The sequence below is a fragment of the Phacochoerus africanus genome, chromosome 5 (genome assembly GCF_016906955.1).
Source record: "Phacochoerus africanus isolate WHEZ1 chromosome 5, ROS_Pafr_v1, whole genome shotgun sequence".
Taxonomy (NCBI): domain Eukaryota; kingdom Metazoa; phylum Chordata; class Mammalia; order Artiodactyla; family Suidae; genus Phacochoerus; species Phacochoerus africanus.
This window is the reverse complement of record NC_062548.1, coordinates 45,955,503-45,974,927: the sequence shown is the minus strand read 5'-3', so window position 1 is coordinate 45,974,927 and position 19,425 is coordinate 45,955,503. Positions and strand designations below refer to the sequence as shown.

Here is a 19,425-nt window from a genome sequence, read left to right as displayed (position 1 = left end):
GCAGAGCTGGCCATGCATGCCACACATGTGTCCTCCGTGGGGGAGGGCTGTGCCTGCCACACATGCCCTGGTGCCCAGCCCCCTGGGGCCCAGGATGGGGCTGGCTCCATGGGGCAGGTCTCCAAGGCAGAGCAGCAGGTACGGCTGCAGGAGGGCTGGGATCCAAGTGCCCACGGACGCTGCTTCCCCAGCTGGGTGCATTAGGGGCTGGGTGCCCCAGGCTGGCCTTTGGCCCCAGCTTTCACCACACCTGCCCCTGCTTGGTGGGGCCGGGAGGGTTCTGGGGTCTTGAGCCCCTATGGCAACAGGTTCAACACTGAATGACTGGCATCCCCATCTGGGCCACATGTGCCCGTTAAGCCAGCCCCACGGACAAGCAGAGGTGCTGACCCTGGGCTTGGGGAACCAGCAGCTGGAGCAAGCAGCTGAGGATGGCTCCCCGGCCCCCGGACAGGCCCCATGGGAGTCCAGGCGCAGCATCTAGAGCTGGAGGGCTCCCAGGTCCCTGAAAACTGTCCCGTGAGTCCCCATCCAGCTGGCCCAGAATGGGCCTCCAAGGGCCCCTTGGCCACCAGGAGAACCAGCGCAGCTGGGGACACAGGTCCAACAGCTCCATCTGGCAGGGCACATGGCAGTGCAGTGACCCCCAGAGTCCAGAGGGGACAGGCTCACCCTGGGCCCCAGCCCTGACCCCCTGAGGCTGACCCGTCAGCTCTCAGGCCCTTGCCTGGGGCCAGGCTTTGGCTGAGGGCTTGCTGGGGCTCTAGACGCCGAGGGGTCTGTGGGGAGGGGCTGTCACTTGGTGGTGAGGTCCCCACCAACTCCAGGGCCCTAACCCTACCATTTGGGGGAGATTCCCTACAGACCGGCGAGTGCAGAAGGCCGGATGCCGGCTGCCCTACCTGGTCTCTGCCCCCACGGCAGCCCCAGGCCCAGGTTGGAGAAACAATTGCAGGCAGCAGACCAAGTTCTGGGCATGCTGAGCCCCGTGCCCAGTTCTCCCACGCAGTGCACCTGGAACCCAGCCCCTGCCAGTGGTGGGCAAACAATGCCCACTGAACAGCATGTTGTTGAGTCTCCACGTGTTTGTGTTTTTTGCAGTTTTTTTTCTGGTGGTTGATTTCCAGTCGTATAGCATTGTGGTCCGAAAAGATGCCTGATATGATTTCAATTTTCTTTAAGTTACCGAGGTTGGATTTGTAGCCCAGGATGTGATCAATCTGAGCGAATGTTCCGTATGCACTTAAGAAGAATGTGGATGCTGCCGCTTTGGGATGGAATGTCCTGTAAATATCTATGAAGTCCATCTGCTTTAATGCTTCATTCAGGAGTGCCCACTTTACAGAGAAGGAGGCTGCAGCCTGCTGTGGCGGAGCGGCTTGCCCCAGGCCGCACTGGGTGAGCAGGAGTGGGATTGGGCCCTGCGGCTGGTTTGGGCGCCTGGGCACCCTCCAGGGCAGGTGGGCCGGGTGGACCCTGTATCTGGCTGTGAGGCCTTAGCCCAGGGCCAGCCGTGGGGGAGGCAGCTTTCCGGCAGGGAGCAAGGTGAGGGTCTGGCCCCTGGGGGGCTCAGGGGGAGCAGCCAGGCTGGGGGGCAACATCCACGAAGCATCCCCAGGGCAGCTCCTGGGCGTGGGCTCCTGCCTGCCCTGCCATCCTGCCTTCCCCCACTCCATGGCTGCCTGTCTGCCCGTCCAGTCCACCCATTGTTCTGTCTGTCTTGTCGCCTGCTCGGCAGGGCTCTGCGGCCAGTCACGCCTGCTCTCGGCTCTCCTCCAGGGCCCTCCCCAGCCCGCAGTTCCCACCCTGCAGACCCGCAGTCAGGGTGCGGATGTCGGGGTCAGCAGTGACCCCGTGTGGCCGCAGCAGGCATGGCAGCAGCTGAGCACCGCCCTGGAGGTGTCGGGTGGGGGTGTGAGGAGGGGTAGTGGGGAGAGGCAGAAAGCCTGCTGGAGGTGGGCTCCTTGCCCTGAGTCCTTTGGGAGCCATCCTTCACCCTCTGCACAGACACTTGCTGAGCAGCGTCTGTGGGCCAGGCCTGCGCTGAGGGTGAGGGGCTCCGTGGAGAGCCAGGCAGGCAGGGCCCACTTGGGGGCTGATGCTCTGAACAGATGTGAGGAGACAGCATGGCACGTGGGCAAGGGCGTGGAATGAGGAGAGTTGGTGGCAAATGAGGGGTTTTGGGTGAGGGGTGTTGCATGGCAGGGAGTGAGATGTGGGCAGAGGGTGGAGGCCGTGGGGAAAGGCGGGGCAGTTTTCAGCGAGGAGGTGGGGCTGGGGGGGGTGACAGGAAGGGGATGCTACCCCCTGCACCCCAGCCCCAGGAGGTCCCAGGGGTCATGGGGGGCTCGTCACAACAGCCTCCTGTCTGGGCTGCCGCCCCTGGTCCCCTCCGGTGCTCCTGCTACAGATAAGGAGGTGCTGGGAGCAGGGGCTGGGACCTGGTCTCTGCAGATGCGCTGCAGGCAGGCAGGCAGTCGCCTCTGGCTCCATCTGGCTGAGATCTTGCTGGGATTCCAAGTGGGGAGCCCAGGAGCCCCACAACATCCCAACGCCCGAGAGAAGGGGCCTGGCCCAGCTGGGCACAGGACAGGGTGTGTGACCTCCAACTGGCTGAAGGCCCAGACAGACACCAGCCCACCAGCTCTCCCCCATGTTCTGAGACGCTGGGGGGCCCTGAGGTTGGCACCATGGGGGCAGCAGCTTTATGAGAGGTCTGGTGAAACCAGATAGATGCTCTGCTCTTGGTGGCTGGGCACAGGGGTCCTCCAGGGGTGCAGCCGACAGAGCTTCTGTCCCCCGGTCAGACCCCCTCCTGGGTGTTCACTGCATGGGGTGGCAGTGGGGGGTGGGGGTGGGGTCCCCGCAGCCAGGACCACAACTGTCCATCCTGGCTCATGTTGGGGGCTTTGGGCAAAGGTCAGCCCAGTGCAGGATGGAGGTGGCGGTCTGGGGCTCCCTGAAGCCCCCACACCAGGCACATTCATGGTTACTTGCAGGGTCAGTCACTGAGCGTTTATTCCCAGTCCTCGGAGCCCAGCTCTGGCCAGGGCCGTGTGAGAATGTTTTGTGGGATGGCGGAGGCGGGGGCTGGCTACCCTTGCTCCTGGGGTGAGGTCTGATGACCCGTGGCTTCCTGGGCACTTCCAGGCAGGCAGCGGAGGCAGCGGCGACAACTAGGGGCCCAGAAGACCCCCCCCAGGGGCAGCACTGGTGTCAGGTCTGGAGGGATGGCCTGGGAGGTGGGGGCCAAGGGTGGGGCCACATCCACCTGCGTGAGACACTCAGGATGCGAGTGCAGGGAGCAGCGTCTGGCAGAAGCAAAGGCACAAGGTAGGACCAGCCTGGCAGGGAGGCGCGAGGTCTGCAGGTGCAGACCTGGCCAGGCTGGGGTGAGGGCGCAGAGGGTCCAAGCAGAGCAGTGGGCAGCAGGGCGCACTGGGGTATGGGCTGGGGGCCCAAGAGGAGCCCACCTTGAGGCTGGCCCAGGTCCTGGCGCACCTCTTCTAGGGTGGCCCCGATCAAGTCTACACATCGGCCCCTCGGAATGAGGCTCTAGACCTTGGGAGGCGCTCTGAGGCCGGTTGGGTGGGTTGCTGGGAGAAAGGCCCACGGGGGACCCACAGCCTAAGAACTCCATCCTCTGGAATCGTGGCTGCAGGGCTCCTGCTGCCGGCCCCTCTCCAGGCCTGGCCGCTGCAGGGGTAGGTCCAGGGCTCTCACCTACAGCCCCCCCCACCCCGCCTGCCTCGGGGGCCCGGCCTGCCACCCCCACCCATCATGCCACTCTCAGTTGTCCGGCTCCAGCGTCCACTCCGACAGCCACTGCAGGCACGAGGCCCGCTGTGCCTCTGTCTCAGGGGGCTTGGCAGGAGGCAGTGGGGGTTGGCCTGGCCCAGGCAGGGGTGCAGAGGGGCTGCAGGGTCCGGCGCCCCCTTCTGTGGGGCCAGGGTCTGGGGCAGCCTGCAGGACCTGGACAAGCGTGTCCAGGGGCTGCAGCAGGGTGTGGGGGCTCCAGCAGGCATCAAGGGCAGGCACGAAGGGGTCGGGTGTGCAGGCCTCCACGCGCTCCGTGCACGTGGGGACGCGCAGGTAGAAGGCATGGAGCATCATGCGGAAGGGCTGGTCCTCCCGACTGGAGGCCTGGCCGTAGGTCAGGTCTCCCACGATGGGGTGGCCGAGGGCGCTGCAGTGCACGCGCAGCTGGTGTGTCCGGCCTTTGGGGAGGAGATGGGGCCAGTCAGGGGGGAGCAGGGACCATGCCCACCACCACAGTCCCCCGTCAAGGCCTCGGCGCCTCACGGAGCTCCTGGGGACAGCAGACCTCCCTGATTCATGCCCAAAGATGGCAGAGCTCAGAATGGAAGTGGCTTCTACGGGGGCCCCGAGCGAGGGCAGCGCCAGGGCCGTGCTCGACCTGCTGGAGAACCCGGGCACGAGAGACCCTGCGTGGGGCAAGAGCCTGCAGGGTGCAAGGCTGACTGTGGGGGAGGAGTCGCCTGGCCAGATGCTGGGCAACACCAGCCAGGTTCTTTTTCTGCACGAAGGGGATGCTTCAGTGCCCTGCGTGAGAAGATGCCCGGGGCAAGAACTGTCAGCAGGGCAAGGAGCTGGGCAGCTGCCTGGCCCCTGCCCTGGACGCACCTGTGAGAGGCTGCAGCAGTACTTTGGAGACAGGATCACCTCCGTACAGCCCGTGTTCCAGGACCACCAGCTCTGTGAGGCTTGGTTTGGGGTTCTCACAGCCTAGGGGGAGCAAGGCAAGCTCCGAGTCGGTTGGGCCAGCTCCAAGGCCGAGTCCACCCCAGCCCAGGCCACCCGCCTGGGTTGCCCCAGCCCATGCAAGGTCCCTGTGTCCCTGGCCCCCATCCCTGGCCCCTCTGCACCTTGTGTGCCCTCAATGCACATGGTGTGGGTCCGGCCTTCTGTGCTGTTCTTGCCGATGGCATAGCTGATGGTCACCCGGCTCTCTTGGATGTGCCCCCGCACCTGCCAGGCAGGAAGTCACATGTTGCTAAAGGGGCCACCAGCCACTGCTGGGGAGCCCGGCTAACAGTCAGAGCCTGTCACAGCGGACAGAGAGTTGGAGTCCTCTGCCCCAGTGGCCAGCTGAGCCTTACCAGCGCCAGATAAGCCTTGGTGACCCGCCGGTCCTTGAAGCACCTGTAGGCACTGCCTGCGGCCGCCTTGTTCAGGGCCACACAGAGCGCCCCACTGGTGGAGAAGTCCAGCTGGTGGCAGAACCTGGCGTAGGGCAGAGGGTCAGCGGTGGCTGGGCTGGGGGCTGCTTCCTCCCCGCAGAGGCTGCTGTGGGTACCTGTGCCCCATTCCTGCACACCTGAACCCGTAGCAGGTGTCAGGGTCAGCCAGCTCTGGGAAGCGGTGCCGCAGCTGCTTCTGGAGGGTCAGCGTCTCCCGCCAAGCCTTGCTGTCGATGCGCACGTCCCAGTGCTTGTTCACCACCAGGAAGTCATGGCTCCTGTATACAACGCACAGGTTCTCCACGCTGCCTGGCTCCATGGTGGCGCCTGCAACACGGAGGAAGTGCGTGGAGTGGGGTATCTGGGCGCCCACGTCGGAGTTCTGCTCACCTGGCATGGACACCCTGGCTCCCCGGGGTCCTGGGTCTGAAACTGTGGAAGCTATCTGGCAGGCAAGCTCGTAGACCTACTGTGTGCCTGCACCCTCACCCCTGAGTCAAGTAGCAGAGTGTCTACCAGCTTGGGGGGGGGGGCGGGGGCGGGGTGTGTGTCTGGCCAGTTGCTCTGGGCTCGCGTGGGGCCGTCCTGCCCAAGGACCTGGGCCTGGGGAGAAGCAATCTTGCTTTCCAGTCTGCCTCCTGGAGCCCTTCCCGGAGAGGCTCCGGCCGCGCGACAGGGGCCTTTTTCCGAGTGAGGCTGGGTTCAGGGCAGAGAATAGTGCTTCCATCGCCCACGTAGACACCCCCTGCTCTGCCTCCGCTCCGTGGAACCCCAGCCTCCCGCGTCCGATGGGCACAGGCCGAGGGGTGCTTGTCGGACTCCGGCTGTGAGCCCCTCCCGCGCCCCGGCCCACTCCAGAACCGACCTGCAGCTCGGCTGCGCCGTCCAGGACCCCGATGCCTCTGACCGGCCCTGGCTCCTGCCTTCGAGTCTCCACGCCTTGTGGCCTAGGGGCACAGGAACTGCCGAGGGGACCGCAGAGCTAAGCCTCGCAGGGCTGGGCCTGCGCGCTCAGCCCCGCCCCCGTCCCCGCCCACTCACGGATTGGCGTCCCTGCTGACCAATGGAGAGCGCCTGGGATCCACCGCTCCAGTCCCAGCGCACAGACTCTGGCCCGCCCAGCCTGCGCGCGCAGCCCCGCCCCCGCCCCACCCCGCCCCCGCCCACTGACCAATGGCGTGAGCCGCCGGGCACGCCTGCCATTGATTGGCGGCGCCGGGACGTTCCGGGCGTGGGCTGTGCGCGCGGCGCGGGAGGTTCGGAGCCAGTGGCTGGCGGGCCATGGAGGACTACGAGCGGGAGCTGTATGGTGTCGAGGATGATGACTTCGACAGCCAGTTCGCAGCTGAGCTGGAGGTGCTGGCGGAGCTGGAAGGTGGGTGCGAGCTCGTCCCCGGTAGTTCGGGAGGGTCCCGGCTTGCCCGGGGCGTTCGGGAGGGCTGCTGGAAGGGGAGGGGAAGCGCCAAGGCCGGGAGGCGGGAACCACCTTTAGAGAGAGCTCGGCGCTGCAGCGCCGCGCACCACAGAAGCTGTGGCTGTGCTCTTTGTGCCGGCGGGCTGCCCTGAGCGGCTGCAGTGAGTCTTCTCTCCGCAGGAACAGCCGCCCTGACACCTTCCAGGAGCCTCCGGCCTGCCCCCACCATGGGCCGGCCCCGCCTGACGTTCGAGGAGGCCATTGCTGGAGGGGACGCTGCCACTCACTGTTCTCCAGGCAGACCTCCAAGGAGCGGCAGTGGAGGTGCCAAGAAGAGGCAGCTGACGACTGACGTTCAGGGGGCCATATCCCTGCCTCCTAGTACGTTTGCAGGGGTTCAAAGCTGTAGGGGTGGGATGTGAGGCCGGGGAAGGACCGCTGTTTCTCCCCAGCCCCTAGGATCAAACGGTCCAGGCTGGAGGCCGCCAGGAGGCTGAACTTCAGGCCCGACGAAATGGAAGATCTGCTGCCTCCTGATTCCCCCATTCGGGACATCACTCCGCCACCGAGTCCTGAGGTCCCCGCTGAGCTGTGGGGCAGCGGGTGTGTGGCCTAGGGCACAGGTTTCCTGGGGGGACCTTGGAAGGATCCTGTTCCTGGGACAAAGATCCCAAGGGCTCTGTGCCTTTGGGAGGGCTGGGTAACCGAGGGTGGATCTCGAGATGGCCCTGGTCCCTTCCCAGACCCTCGGACACCGGGGCTGAGGGGGGCTGCATCGGAGCCTCACCAGCCTCCCGTAATCCTGTCCTGAGGCGGCCCCCTGTCTTGGAGGACTACATCAACGTCACCTCCACGGGCGGCGACCGTGCTTTTCTGGTGCTGAGGGATGACCCAGTGGGCACTGTGGTGCAGGTGGGTTCTGTGCAGCCACAAGCAGGGGCCTGCACAGCCTATCCCGAATCTGACCACGAGGACCCCTCAGGAGGACCACCTGGCCTCTGGTCCCTAGGGGATGCTTGGGAACGCCACCTTCTCCCTTCTCTCCCCTCCCTTCTCCTCTTCCCTCCTTCTCTCTTCTTTCTTCTTTTTCCTGCTCCTCTCTTTTCTCTCCCTCCCCCTGCTGCCTTCTCCTCCTCCTGCCCTTTTTTTCTCCTTTCTCTTTCTTTCTCTCTTGTTCTCTTTTTTTTCTTTCTCTTTCTTTCCTTTTCTTCTTTTAGGCTACTCTTCTTTCCCTCTTCCTCCCTCTCCCTCCTCCCTCCCCCTCTCTCCTCCCTCCCCCACTTCCCTCTCCCTCCTCCCTCCTCTCTCTCCCTCCTCCCTTTTCCTCCTCCTCCTTTCTCCTCCCTCTCCCCCCTCCCTCCCCCACTTCCCTCTCCCTCCTGCCTCCTCTCTCTCCCTCCTGCCTCCTCCCTCTCCCCCCTCCCTCTCCCCCCCTCCCACTTCCCTCTCCATCCTCCCTCCTCTCTCTCCCTCCTCCCTCCTCCCTTTTCCTCTCCTCCTTCTTTCTCCTCCCTCTCCCCCCTCCCTCTCCCACTTCCCTCTCCCTCCTCCCTCTCTCTCTCCCTCCTCCCCCTCCCTCCTCCTTCTCCCTCCCCCCGCCCTCCTCCCTCCCCCACTTCCCTCTCCCTCCTCCCTCCTCTCTCTCCCCCCTCCTCCCTTTTCCTCCTCCTCCTCCCCCTCCCTCTCCCACTTTCCCCTCCCTCCCTCCTCCCTCTCCCCCCTCCCTCTCCCTCCTCCTTTCTCCCTTCTCACTCTCCCTCCTCTTCCTCCTTTCTTCTCCCTTCTCTTTCCTGCTTCCTTCCTCCTTCTTTTTCCCTCACTCTCTTCTCTCTCCTCGCTCCTTCTCCTCCCTCCTTCCTTTTTCTTCTTTTTTTGCCTTTCTCCTTTCTAATGCTCCCTCGGTTTTGGACCTGCCGCTATCCCAGTAGAGTCGGGGTTTCTCCGCTTGGGGTCCCTGGGAGAGGGGGTTCCTCATGAGCCGCTGAACTAGGGAATGCCGCCTGGGCTCCTGAGCACTGTTGGGAGGGATGCTGTGGGAACCCCATAACCTAAGGGGGGGTGACCGTTGCCCTCCTTTCCCCACAGAGCCCTTTCCTTGACATCTGGTGGTGTGGCCATGGCCGTGGCCCGCTGGACCTGCTGGGCGTGTCCTTCGCCTCCCTGAAGGAGAAAGTCGACAGCGAGGTGGTGTCTGCTGGGGTTTGCTGGGCGGGGAGAGGCAGCTCGGGGGTGACTGGCGGGTGGAGCCGTCCTGATCCCAACTCCACTGTGTGCACAGCGGCGGCAGCGCCTGTTGGAGGAGGCCCAGCAGCTCTCCGACACTCTGTGCAGGTGATGCGGGGGGGCCCTCCACCCCTGGAGTTCTGGCCGGTGCTTGGGCTGCCCCCCCCACAAGCCTGTATCCCGCAGCGGGGCGCCGTCCCTGCCTGGGGTTAAGGCCCGGTGGCTCAGGGCACGTTGCTGTCTCGTCTCAGGGCAGAGGAGGTGGAGGAGGAGGCCCAGCCCACAGGGGCCCCTGCGGAGGAGCCGGCCCCCTGCCAGGACACCTCTGAGCATTGCCTCTGGGTGGATGAGTTCGCGCCCCAGCGCTACACGGAGCTGCTCAGTGACGACGTGAGGCCTTGTTCTTGCTCAAGTGTGCTTGGCTCCTTCGTGGCCAAGAGGAAAGCACTCGGGCCTGGCACGCCTTTGTGTTGCCAGCCTGCGGGGGTGTTAGGATTTAGGGGAGAGTCAGCTTTGTAGAGTCATGGATGAGGCGGCCCAGTCCGTGCGGGGCCGGCGTCTTGCTAGGCACTGGCCTGGGGGGGCATCCAGGATGCCCCCTGCCCGCAGCCTGTTTTCTCTTCCCTGCTCACAGTAGCTCACGAGGGGATGCTCTTGGGGGTGGTGGGGGCTCCTGGAGGGGTCAAGGCCGGGGCACTGGGGAAGGAGGCCTGGGTGTGAGCCCCGCTCTGCTCCTCATTGGCAGGGTGACCAGACGTCAGTCGCTTGTCACGGAGCCTTAGCATCCCAGTGTGTCTCTTTGGGCTCAGGACAGCAGTCTGATGGGAGGGGGCAGGCACGGGGGGCCCTTGGTGCTTGTGGCCCCCCCCCCCCAGGCCAGGCTTCTCTTCCTACAGTTCACTAACCGCTGCCTCCTCAAGTGGCTGAAGCTTTGGGACCCAGTGGTGTTCGGCCGAGACAGGCCTACCCGGAAGCCCAGGCCCAGTGCGGAACCCGCCCGTGGTGGCAAGGAGGGCACAGCCTCCAGCAAGTGGAAGAGCCACGAGCAGGTGCTGGAGGAGATGCTGGAGGCTGAGCCGGACCCCAGCGGTCGACCACGGCAGAAGGTGAGCTGTGCTCCCCGGGTGGCGGGTGCCTCTGCAGCCTCTGGGGGCCCTGAGGCACGCTGGTTGCTCTTGCTTCTGCGGGCGGGCCGGTGCCAGGCGTCAGGTGAAGTCAGTGCTGCTTGCAGGGCCCTGCGCCTCCCCTTTAACACATGGGCCTCCGGGGGGATCCTGCTTGTCGATTACGTCCGTAGCGGCCGTGTCCTCGTTGGGTCCAGGTGTCCTGTGCTACACCCAAGGTTTTCTCTCTCTCTGGGCCACCCGTGGGCTGGGGCTCGTTCCCCTTTGGTGACCAGGGCGCGAGGACCTCCCTGAGCATCGAGCCCTGTGGCACAGGATTTGTAGTCTGGTAGTTGGGCCAGGGGCTCAGGAGGTGGTGCTGGTTATGGCGCGTTTTTTCTGCCTTGGCTGCAGGTGGCGCTGCTGTGTGGGCCCCCGGGGCTGGGCAAGACCACCCTGGCCCATGTGATCGCGCGGCACGCTGGGTACTATGTGGTGGAGATGAATGCCAGGTGAGGGGCCGGGTGCTGTGCAGTGGAGGTGCACGCGAAGTGAGGGCTGGGGGCTTCGGTCCTGACGTGTCTGGTCGCATCTGGGACACAGCCCTGAAGGTGCGGGTTGGAGGTGGGGCTAGTCCCCCCCTCGGGGCTGCCAGGGACTCGGCCCCAGTGGGTGGGGTGGCCTCGTGGAGTTCCTCGATGTGTGGGCCCGGAGGCTTCGTCCTGGGAGACCGCCCTTCAGGGACCCGGGCCGAGGCCACGGCCACCCTGATAGCCCTTCCCCGGCCTCACGGTTCCAGTGACGACCGCAGCCCTGAGGCCTTCCGCACGCGCATCGAGGCGGCCACGCAGATGGAGTCGGTGCTGGGCTCCGGCGGGAGGCCCAACTGCCTGGTCATCGACGAGATCGACGGGGCCCCCACGGTGGGCCTCCTGGGTGCGCGGTGGCCGGGCAGGTGGGCGGGCAGGGGGGTCTGCAGCTCATGATGCCATCCGCACATCCCTCTAGGCTGCCATCAACGTCCTCCTGAGCATCTTGGACCGCAAGGGCCCGCAGGAGGCAGAGCCGGGGGCCCCGGCCATGGCCGGGGGCGGGGGGCGGCGGCGCCGGGCCGAGGGGGGGCTCCTGATGAGGCCCATCATCTGCATCTGCAATGACCAGTGAGTGGGGCGGGGTCTCCGCTGGGCAGGCTGTCCCCCGGCCCCACCTGGCCCCCCAGCCATGGGCTCGCTGTGGACACCGCTTGCTCTGCAGGTTTGCACCTTCGCTCAGGCAGCTGAAGCCGCAGGCTCTCCTGCTCCACTTCCCGCCCACGCTGCCCTCCAGGCTCATCCAGCGGCTCCTGGAGGTCCGTGAGGGCTGCCCCCGCCCTGTTGGCCCCAGGACATGGGTGGAGGTGCTGGGCCTGGCTGGTCTCTGGTCATGGGTGGTCTCAAGCAGGGATGGAGGCCCTTGCACGGAGGCCCTTCCACAGGGGTCTGCGGCCTTTGAGCGCGTTTCACCTGTTTCTAGGGGAGGTGACTGCACGGGGGTTTCTGGGGGAGATGCCTGCCCACCCACCTTCCCGCCCCCTGCAGATCTCCCAGCGGCAAGGCATGCAGGCCGACCCAGGCGCCCTGGTGGCCCTCTGCGAGAAGACGGACAATGACATCCGCGCCTGCATCAACGCCCTGCAGGTGGGCGGGGGCCGGGGCGGGCTGGAGGTGGGAGGCAACCAGCCCTCCCCCGATGTCCAGTGTCTGTGGGGGGTGGTCAGGCCCTCACGCCCCCCCCACCCCACGTCCAGTTCCTGCATGGGCGGGGCCGGCGGAAGCTGAGCGTCCAGGCTGTGCAGACCACACGCATTGGCCTCAAGGACCAGCGCAAGGGGCTCTTCTCCGTGTGGCAGGAGGTCTTCCAGCTGCCCCGGGCTCAGAGGTAGGTAGGCCCGCATCGGCCCGGACGTCCCCGGGACCCCAGCCCTGGGTGCCTGCCAGCTCTGCCTTGGCTGATTGCCTCTGCCTCGGCCTCCCACACTGCCCTTCCTGTGCCACCTCAGGGGGTCGCAAAGGTGCACGAGCCGGTGCTGCTGGAAGGGGTAAGGTGGGCTGGGCTGGGCCCGCTCCAGCCTCAGCCCCTCTCTGCAGGCGCCGTGTGTGTCAGGACCTGACCGTGCCCACCCCCACGCTCCTGCTCAGCGACGGGCACATGGGCTCGGGAGCCCTCACTGCCGAGGCGCCCCTGACCATGGCCTCACAGCGGTTCTATCACATTCTGCACGCGGCGGCCTCTGCAGGCGAGCACGAGAAGGTGGTCCAGGTAACGGCCCTCCACTCGAGACTCTGTGGGTCTGGGGGCCCCCGACGGTCAGGTGGTGCTGAGCCCGAGGAGAAGCAGACAGACCGGGGGGCAGGGGAGAGCAGACACGGGGCGTCTGGAGAAGGACTGGCCCGTGACGTGAGGGGGACGGCTAGCGTGGTGGAGAAGCAGGGTGGGGGTCGTCTGCGGGGTCGCTCTGACTTGTCTGGGAATTGTCTGAAGAGCAGCGGCAGCAGCGGCCAGCAGGGGCTGGATTCTGGATGTGCGTGGCAGGGACGGGGACAGGGGTGCACGTGGGGTGGAGAGCACGTGGCCAACGCCCCCCGCACCCTCTGGGAAGCCTGGTGTCAGCTGCCTCCCTGGCTAAGCAGTTTAGGATTACAGCCGGGGATCCTTGCAAATCCGGAAATCCACCGTGCGGAGGGCAGTGCCCCCACGTGGAGCAGGCGTGGGACGTCGTGCCCTCAATTCCGGTGGACAGAACTTCCTTTGGGGGGGCGGGGGCTCCTCATCAGCACCTCTCCGGGCCGGGCTTCCTGGCGCCCCCCCCCGCCCAGGGCCCTGTGGCCGCTCGCTGGTGTTTGGGGTTGTACTTGAGCCCCTGGGTGGTGCTTGCGCTGTGGGTGGGGGGCGGGAGGCTGGAGGGGCTCAGGGACCGGCCCACCTGCCCGCAGGGTCTGTTTGACAACTTTCTGCGGCTGAGGTTGCGGGACTCCAGCCTGGGCACCGTGTGCGTGGCCCTTGACTGGCTGGCCTTCGATGACCTGCTGGGCCGGGCCGCCCACCACGGCCAGAACTTCCAGCTGCTCCGCTACCTGCCCTTCCTGCCCCCGGCCTTCCACCTGCTCTTCGCCACCAGCCATGTGCCAAGGATCGCCTTTCCCAGCAGCCAGCAGGAGGTGCGCCCACGCCCTGCCCGTGCCCAGGGTCTCGTCCAGGGCTCCTGGGTGACCCGGTCCTGGTTCACCTTCTGCCCCAGGCCCAGAACCGAATAAGCCGGACCCAGAACCTGATCGGGACGCTGGTGTCTGGCATCACGCCAGCCACCCGAAGCCGGGCTGCCCCGCAGGCCCTCGTCCTGGACACCCTTTGTCTGCTCCTGGACATCCTCGCGCCCAAGCTGCGCCCCGTGAGTGCCTCACCTGAAAGTGGGTGGCTGGGACTCCTGAGGGGCCAGGCCCCTGGCCGCGCTCAGTGTCCCCGGCCACTGGCCCACAGGTGAGCACGCAGCTGTACAGCACCCGGGAGAAGCAGCAGCTGGCCAGCCTCGTGGGCACCATGCTTGCCTACAGCCTGACCTACCGCCAGGAGCGCACGCCCGACGGGCAGTACGTCTACAGGCTGGAGCCGTGAGTCTGCGCGGGGCCTGGGCTGGAGGGGTTGGGGGCTGGGGGTGGGGGGCTGGGCTCCAGGTGCCCTGGGCCCTGGTCAGGTGTGTGTGTCTCAGTTTCCTTGTTGGAGGGCGGGGTCACTTCTAGCTCAGCCCTTTGATGTGACCGTGACGTCGGGCCCCCAGAGGGCCCTCGTGCTGCCCAGGGCTCTGGTTCTCTGTCCTGAGATGGCCATGGGCATGGCGTCTGGGTGCAGGGCTCAGAGGCAGTAACAGTGGTGCTTCTCAGGTCCTCGGCCCCAGGCCCTGCCTTCCTATGTCGGTTTCTCTCCGTGTGGCGCTCTGCAGGCCCACGTACGTGGGGCACCCGAGGCTCGGGTGTGTAACCCACGTGCTGCCTCGGGGTGGGGGCCCGGCAGCGCCTGGCTCGTGCATCGCGGCCGCGGGGGCAGGTGTGGTGAGGAGCCCTGGCCCCGTCCTTGACTGGTGCCCTGGCATCCTGCCATGCCCTGCCCTGCCCCCGAGAGCAGGAACGTGGAGGAGGTCTGCCGCTTTCCTGAGCTGCCTGCCCGCAAGCCCCTCACCTACCAGGCCAAGCAGCTCATCGCCCGCGAGATTGAAGTGGAGAAGATGCGGCGGGTGGAGGCCTTGGCCCGGGCCAGGGACGGCCCCCAGGTGAGCACACCCCGGGGCCGGCAGGGCAGTGCCCCTAGAGTGCATGCTCCTGGGCATGGTCCTGCCTGGTCAACTCTCACTGTACTCGACTTTCTGCAGGTGGACAGGGGTCCCCTGGGGGGCACTGGAGGGACAGGGGTGCAACCACCAGCCCCCTGCAGCCACAAGCAGCGGCTGGAGTGCGTCCTGAAGGAAGCCACGCTGGAGGAGCAGGTGCCTGTGGATGTGGGGGCGGGGCCAGGTGGCCAGAGGGTGGGGCCAGGTGGGTGTGGGCCAGGTGAGCTGGGGTGGGCTGGTTCTGAGCCCTGGAGCTCTGGCTCCCTGTGCTCAGCACGATGGTTCCACCTGGGCTCAGTTTTCCATCTGGGCAGGATGCGCTGGGCAGGATGCTCTGGGCAGGATGCTGGCACCTTCTGCCCTGGGCCTGACCTTGACAAGGGGCAGGTGGCCGTGAGGGTGGTGGAGAGGGAGGGGCCATTGCCCAGAGGTGCCTGGAGATGCCTGCTCCCTGGGAGATGACTCTGGGCCCCTCCCGGGTAGGGGACTCTCTACTGTGGGTCAGTCCCCAAGAGCCTGACTGACCTGTCTCCTTCAGCCGGAGCGGGACTTCTTCGGCCGTGTGGTCGTCAGGAGAGCAGCAGCCGTGAGCTCAGGTGTGTGGGGGCGGTGGAGGGTGGCTGGGGGGACCGGGGTTGGGGCTGGGTGGAGGAACAACGCAGCCGTGTGGCCCCCACAGAGGACACAGCCCCTGAGCCTGACTCGGCCGAGCGGCGCATGGGCACCGCCGTGGGCAGGAGCGACGTCTGGTTCCGCTTCAAGGAGGGCGTCTCTAACGCTGTGCGGCGCGGCGTGTATATCAGGGACCTGCTCTAGCTGGGGCCGCCCTGAGCAGGGGTCTGCTGGGCACCCTGGGCTGCGCTGGCCTCTCCGACCCCCACCGGACACCCAGGATCCATGCCGGCCACCCCGATCCACGCCAGACGTCCCCATGCCCACACCGGACGCTTGGTGTGCCCTCTGCTAGAAAGTGGACACGAGCACGTTCTTCCTCGGAAAGTCTTTATAAAAGTCCGACCCTCGCAGAGTTGTCCTGGTTCCCGGGAGGTAGAGTCGGGGGGCCTCATAGGATGGCGCACTTGCCCTTCTCCACCCACGGGTTGCTCTTCATCAGGTCCGGGTTCAGGAAGGGGTCCTTGGGGATCCCCTCCTCGATCCACTTGAGGAGCCTGTGGGGCGGGGAGGGGGGTGAGCGCCTGCCCCCCCAAGTGCTGCCTGATGGCCGCGCGAGGGGGTGTGGTCCCGGCTCATGCAAATGAGCCCGGGGCAGGGAAATGAGATGCAAAAGTCGGCCGTGGCCTGGGGACCCACTCGGGGATGGTCTTGGATGACATCTCCCTCTGGAAGGCCAGCTGGTACTTGAGACTCTCCACCTCCTTCTTCATCTGGGGCACGTCCCACTCCTCCATGGTGTCAGGGGCTTCGGAGGTGGCCAGCCTGGGGCTAGAGGGTAGGAGGGAGCAGCAGAGCCAGGGCGCTGCTGGCTGCAGTCAGTCCCTGGATGCTCCCACACACACACACACACACACAAAGGGAGGGAGGGAGCCCCACCCTCGCACACCGACACCCGCTCACTGCCTGGGCAGGTCCCCACGGCTCGTGCTACCCACGGGCGTACAGGGCTCAGAGCTGAGGCCCCGCTAATGAGGCCCCATCTGCCTGCGCCCCACCTCCCATGGGGCTAATTAACTGCAGAGAAAAATTCCACCCTTAGCCTTGAACCATTACCCGCTACCCGCCAGCAGAGCCTCACCAAGGCCGGGCCTTTGAGTAGGAGAGGGATGGGGCCCTGGGAGAGGGCAGGATGGGTCCCTCACCCTTCCATCGGTGAGGCCTACTTCCCACACCTGAATGTGGAAGGGACAGCCCAGACCGTCGTGTAAGCCATGGCACACGCCCTTGCCCGCACGCCTCCTGCTTTGCATGGGCAAAGCCGGTCCCAAGGCCAGGGGAATCCAGGGATGGGAAGGTGAGGCGGCTATTTGCATCTCTGCCCAGGGTTGGGGGCAAGTGCTGAGGTTCCTGGGGTCACAGGCTGCACAGCTGGCCCAGGACATGGGACTCCTGCACCTGCGCACGAGCCCCCTGCGGGTCTCTGAGTGTGAGCCTGCCTGGCAGAGCTGCAGATTCAGAGCTCTCAGGAGACCCGGCAGGCTGGGGTCCAGTGGGCAGGTGGCTCCTCGCCGCCCCCACCCCCTCCCACTCAAGGGTCTGGGGAGCCCCTTGCTGCCTCCGACCTCTGCCCTCATTGCCAGGCTTCCTTGACCCAGAAAGGATGGGCAGGGGCTGCCGCCTGCCCCCAGCTGGGGAGGGGGTCTTCTGGGAGGGGCAGCCCTGCCCGTGGGGATGAGCGGAGGCTCCCCTCCCAGAGGTCCCAAGTACTAGCATCCCACCAGACTCAGAGTAACGTGGGCAGGGGTGTCCCAGGCTGGGGGGCAGGGGCGGTCCTGTCCGCAGTCCCATCCCCCACTGCCGCCGCCAGCCCTACCTGCTCACAGCCGCCACCACCGTCGCCAAGCCTGCCGCCTGCCCCGCACGCCCCCAGCCCCAGCGCCCACGGTGCTTGCTTCGAGCGGCAGTGCGGGAGGCGTGCACGGCGCTCGGACGCGGCCAGCCTGCAGACCGAGGGGTCTTCTCCACCGGTGGGGCTGGCCCTTTGGGACACACAAAGCCACTGCCCTTGTCCGAAGACGGACAGGCAGGGGCGCCTCTGGGGTTAGGATGGTCCAGGTCAGCCCAGCGGGACCTGGGCAAGCCCCAGATCCCTGGGCCTTGGTCTCCCACTCAGCATGAGGGGCGGGTTCGCCAGACCTACCTTGGATGGTGACCGCGAGGGTGCAGTGATGGCGAGGGCGAAGTGGTGGACGAGTGAGCCTGACACTCAGGCGGACAGAGCCCAGGCAGGGGCCCCGCCTACTCCTGCCACCTGGGCCAAGCCCTGGCGCCACTCCCAGCCTCTGCCCTCCCTCCTTGGGGCTGGGCTGACTCCCGGGATCTGGCTCTGCCAGGCAGCTCTGCTGGCCTCTGTGGGGGGAAGATGCGGCTGGGAACAGTGCAGGTTCAGCTCCTGTCCTGGGCAGTGAGGTGTCCTCCGGCTGGGCTGGGTGGCCTCCTGGGCTGCCACGTGATTCAGTACCAAAGACTCAGATCTGAGGTCATACCCCAGCCCCCCATGCCCTTCATGGGCTGGAGTCACCTGGACAGGTGGGAGAGGCGGGGATGGGTCAAGATGCTGTGCCTCCCGGGGCCTTAGCAGTGTCCACTGACAGGTCCGGAGCTGGCCCCCCCATGGTGTGACGCTGGGGTCCTGGACCTATATGGAACAGCTTTCTGCTCTGGCCCCTGACCCTGATTCTCAGGCTAGGAGCTGTCAGACTGGGGAGCTGCAGAGGGTGGCAGGGCCCAGCTCACTAACCAGTCCCCACAGCTTCCCAGGGCCCCTGGCCCAGGCCCCTGGCTCTGCTCCCACATGGAAGTCAGGACCTGTCGGTGTGTTCCCTCCCCCTCGGGCTCCTGGGCTCCCTGTTGTGCTTGCATAAAACAAGGTCAGCTATACCTCCCCGGCCCCTTGCACGGCAGCGTGACGATGGATCAGGCGGTACTTCTGGAACTGGGGCATGTGGGGAAAACCAGGGATTATTTTTATTATGGATTTATGGGGGGAGGGGGTGCTTAGAGCCGAGGGTGTCAGTGTCCTCAGGGCAGATGGCTGGCAGTGCCACTGGCCTCACTCTACCCCGCTTCCTGGCCCCTCAGGTGCCCTGTGACTGGCTGTGTATCCTGTCACTTGGACTGCCTGGGGCTCTCCTGTGGCTGCGATCCCTGCTCACATGGGGTGGGGGCTCAAGGCAGGGTGAGAACCCCCAGAACTGGCTCAGGTTTGGAGCAAGACCTAGGCCAGGCGGGCTGCGCCACCCAGCTGCACCTCCTCTTGGAGGGTGTGGGCACAACGGGCACCCAGTCCTTGCCAACTGTCCCTCCCAAGAGCCCCCCTGGGAGAAGCCCTGATGTGACCCAGGAGGCCGTAGCCCTATAGCTGGCTTTGCAGGCACTTTTTTCGTTTTTTTTTTTTTTTTTTTTGTCTTTTTAGGGCTGCATCTGCGACATGTGGAGGTTCCCAGGCTAAGGGTCGAATTGGAGCTGCAGCCGCCAGCCTATGTCACAGCCACAGAAACGCGGGATCCGAGCCACGTCTGCTACCTACACCACAGCTCACGGCAATGCCAGATCCTTAACCCGCTGAACGAGGCCAGGGATCAAACCCACATCCTCCTGGATGCCAGTTGGGTTCATTAACCCCTGAGCCACGACGGGAACTCCCGCGGGCACTGTTTGATTTCCTCATCCTGGAGCAGAGCTCCATCGAGACCACAGCTGAAATCAACCTAAGAGGCCTTAGTAGTGATGCTTGAACACACCTGTGTCCTCATGGCGCCACCTACAGGTGGGACCTGGGCCCGGGTGGGAGCTGTGGCGGGCAGAGTATCCTGGCCTCCAACTCAGCGGTGCTGTTTTCCGTCTGGGAATGCCAGTCACACCCATTGCCCGATGGCCCCTTGGTGCTCAGAGCGGTCCCTGTGCTGACCCCGGCGGCACCCCGTGACGGAGCCCACGGCTCCCTGCGGCGCTCGAGCTGACACAGGCTGCTCTCAGGAGCCTGTGAAGCCCTCATCCTTGGTGAGTCCGGGGGCCCAGCAGACCCCTCTTTCTTACCTTCGTGGGAGGGTGGACTTTGAACCCCAGACTCTCCAGGGGTCCGGGTGGGTTTGGGACGAGCAAAGGCGCAGTGCTTCGCAGTGGAAGGAGGACACTCCAGAAGCAGTGAGGCTTGTGCTCCGTCTGACGCCTCCTTGCAGTCACCCAGGGCAGGTCCAGGGAGACCAGCAGCCTTTCTGAAATTAGTGCCACTAACTGGGCTACTGGTGAGAACCAACAAGGCTCCTTGCTGGCCTAGAAACGGCAGCTCCTGGCTGCACACCTCCAGTCCTGACTGGGGCGGCAGTGCGGGCTGGGGTCGGGGGCAGGGAGACCCTGAGCTGGGGTCCCCGTGTGCCGCTTTTAGGGCTCAGGAAGGATCAGAGGTGTGGGGCGGGTCTCTGAGGAGGATGGGGGTGCAGGAGGAGG

General features: G+C 65.8%; 3 protein-coding genes across 5 annotated transcripts; 1 reads left to right on the top strand and 2 right to left on the bottom strand.

The window, feature by feature from the left end:
- Positions 1-3,000: 3,000 nt before the first annotated feature.
- On the bottom strand, positions 3,001-6,228 carry RPUSD1 (RNA pseudouridine synthase domain containing 1). Of its 3 annotated transcripts, XR_007135023.1 has the most exons (7): positions 6,067-6,228; positions 5,318-5,528; positions 5,121-5,244; positions 4,887-4,989; positions 4,645-4,746; positions 3,474-4,217; positions 3,001-3,311 (listed from the first exon to the last, which is right to left on the bottom strand). XR_007135023.1 is itself a non-coding variant. In XM_047781036.1 (6 exons), exons 2-6 carry the CDS (start codon positions 5,518-5,520, stop codon positions 3,790-3,792), a joined length of 960 nt encoding a protein of 319 aa, XP_047636992.1. In that variant the 5' UTR covers positions 5,521-5,528; positions 6,067-6,228; the 3' UTR covers positions 3,001-3,789. The 3 variants fall into 3 exon arrangements, 2 of the variants coding, with proteins under 2 accessions (XP_047636992.1, XP_047636993.1); XM_047781036.1 differs by having other exon boundaries at positions 3,001-4,217; XM_047781037.1 differs by having other exon boundaries at positions 3,001-4,217; positions 5,339-5,528.
- A 212-nt stretch (positions 6,229-6,440) lies between these two features.
- Positions 6,441-15,323, top strand: CHTF18 (chromosome transmission fidelity factor 18). The gene is made up of 22 exons (XM_047781033.1): positions 6,441-6,576; positions 6,796-6,996; positions 7,068-7,218; positions 7,359-7,527; positions 8,701-8,799; positions 8,894-8,946; positions 9,090-9,228; positions 9,735-9,944; positions 10,356-10,453; positions 10,741-10,864; positions 10,950-11,101; positions 11,196-11,289; positions 11,519-11,617; positions 11,728-11,858; positions 12,068-12,239; positions 12,914-13,138; positions 13,219-13,368; positions 13,458-13,588; positions 14,100-14,244; positions 14,344-14,457; positions 14,840-14,897; positions 14,981-15,323. Exons 1-22 carry the CDS (start codon positions 6,483-6,485, stop codon positions 15,115-15,117), a joined length of 2,946 nt encoding a protein of 981 aa, XP_047636989.1. The 5' UTR covers positions 6,441-6,482; the 3' UTR covers positions 15,118-15,323.
- Positions 15,301-17,479, bottom strand: GNG13 (G protein subunit gamma 13). Its single transcript, XM_047781035.1, has 3 exons — positions 17,117-17,479; positions 15,613-15,744; positions 15,301-15,470 (listed from the first exon to the last, which is right to left on the bottom strand). Exons 2-3 carry the CDS (start codon positions 15,708-15,710, stop codon positions 15,365-15,367), a joined length of 204 nt encoding a protein of 67 aa, XP_047636991.1. The 5' UTR covers positions 15,711-15,744; positions 17,117-17,479; the 3' UTR covers positions 15,301-15,364.
- Between the last annotated feature and the right edge of the window lie 1,946 nt (positions 17,480-19,425).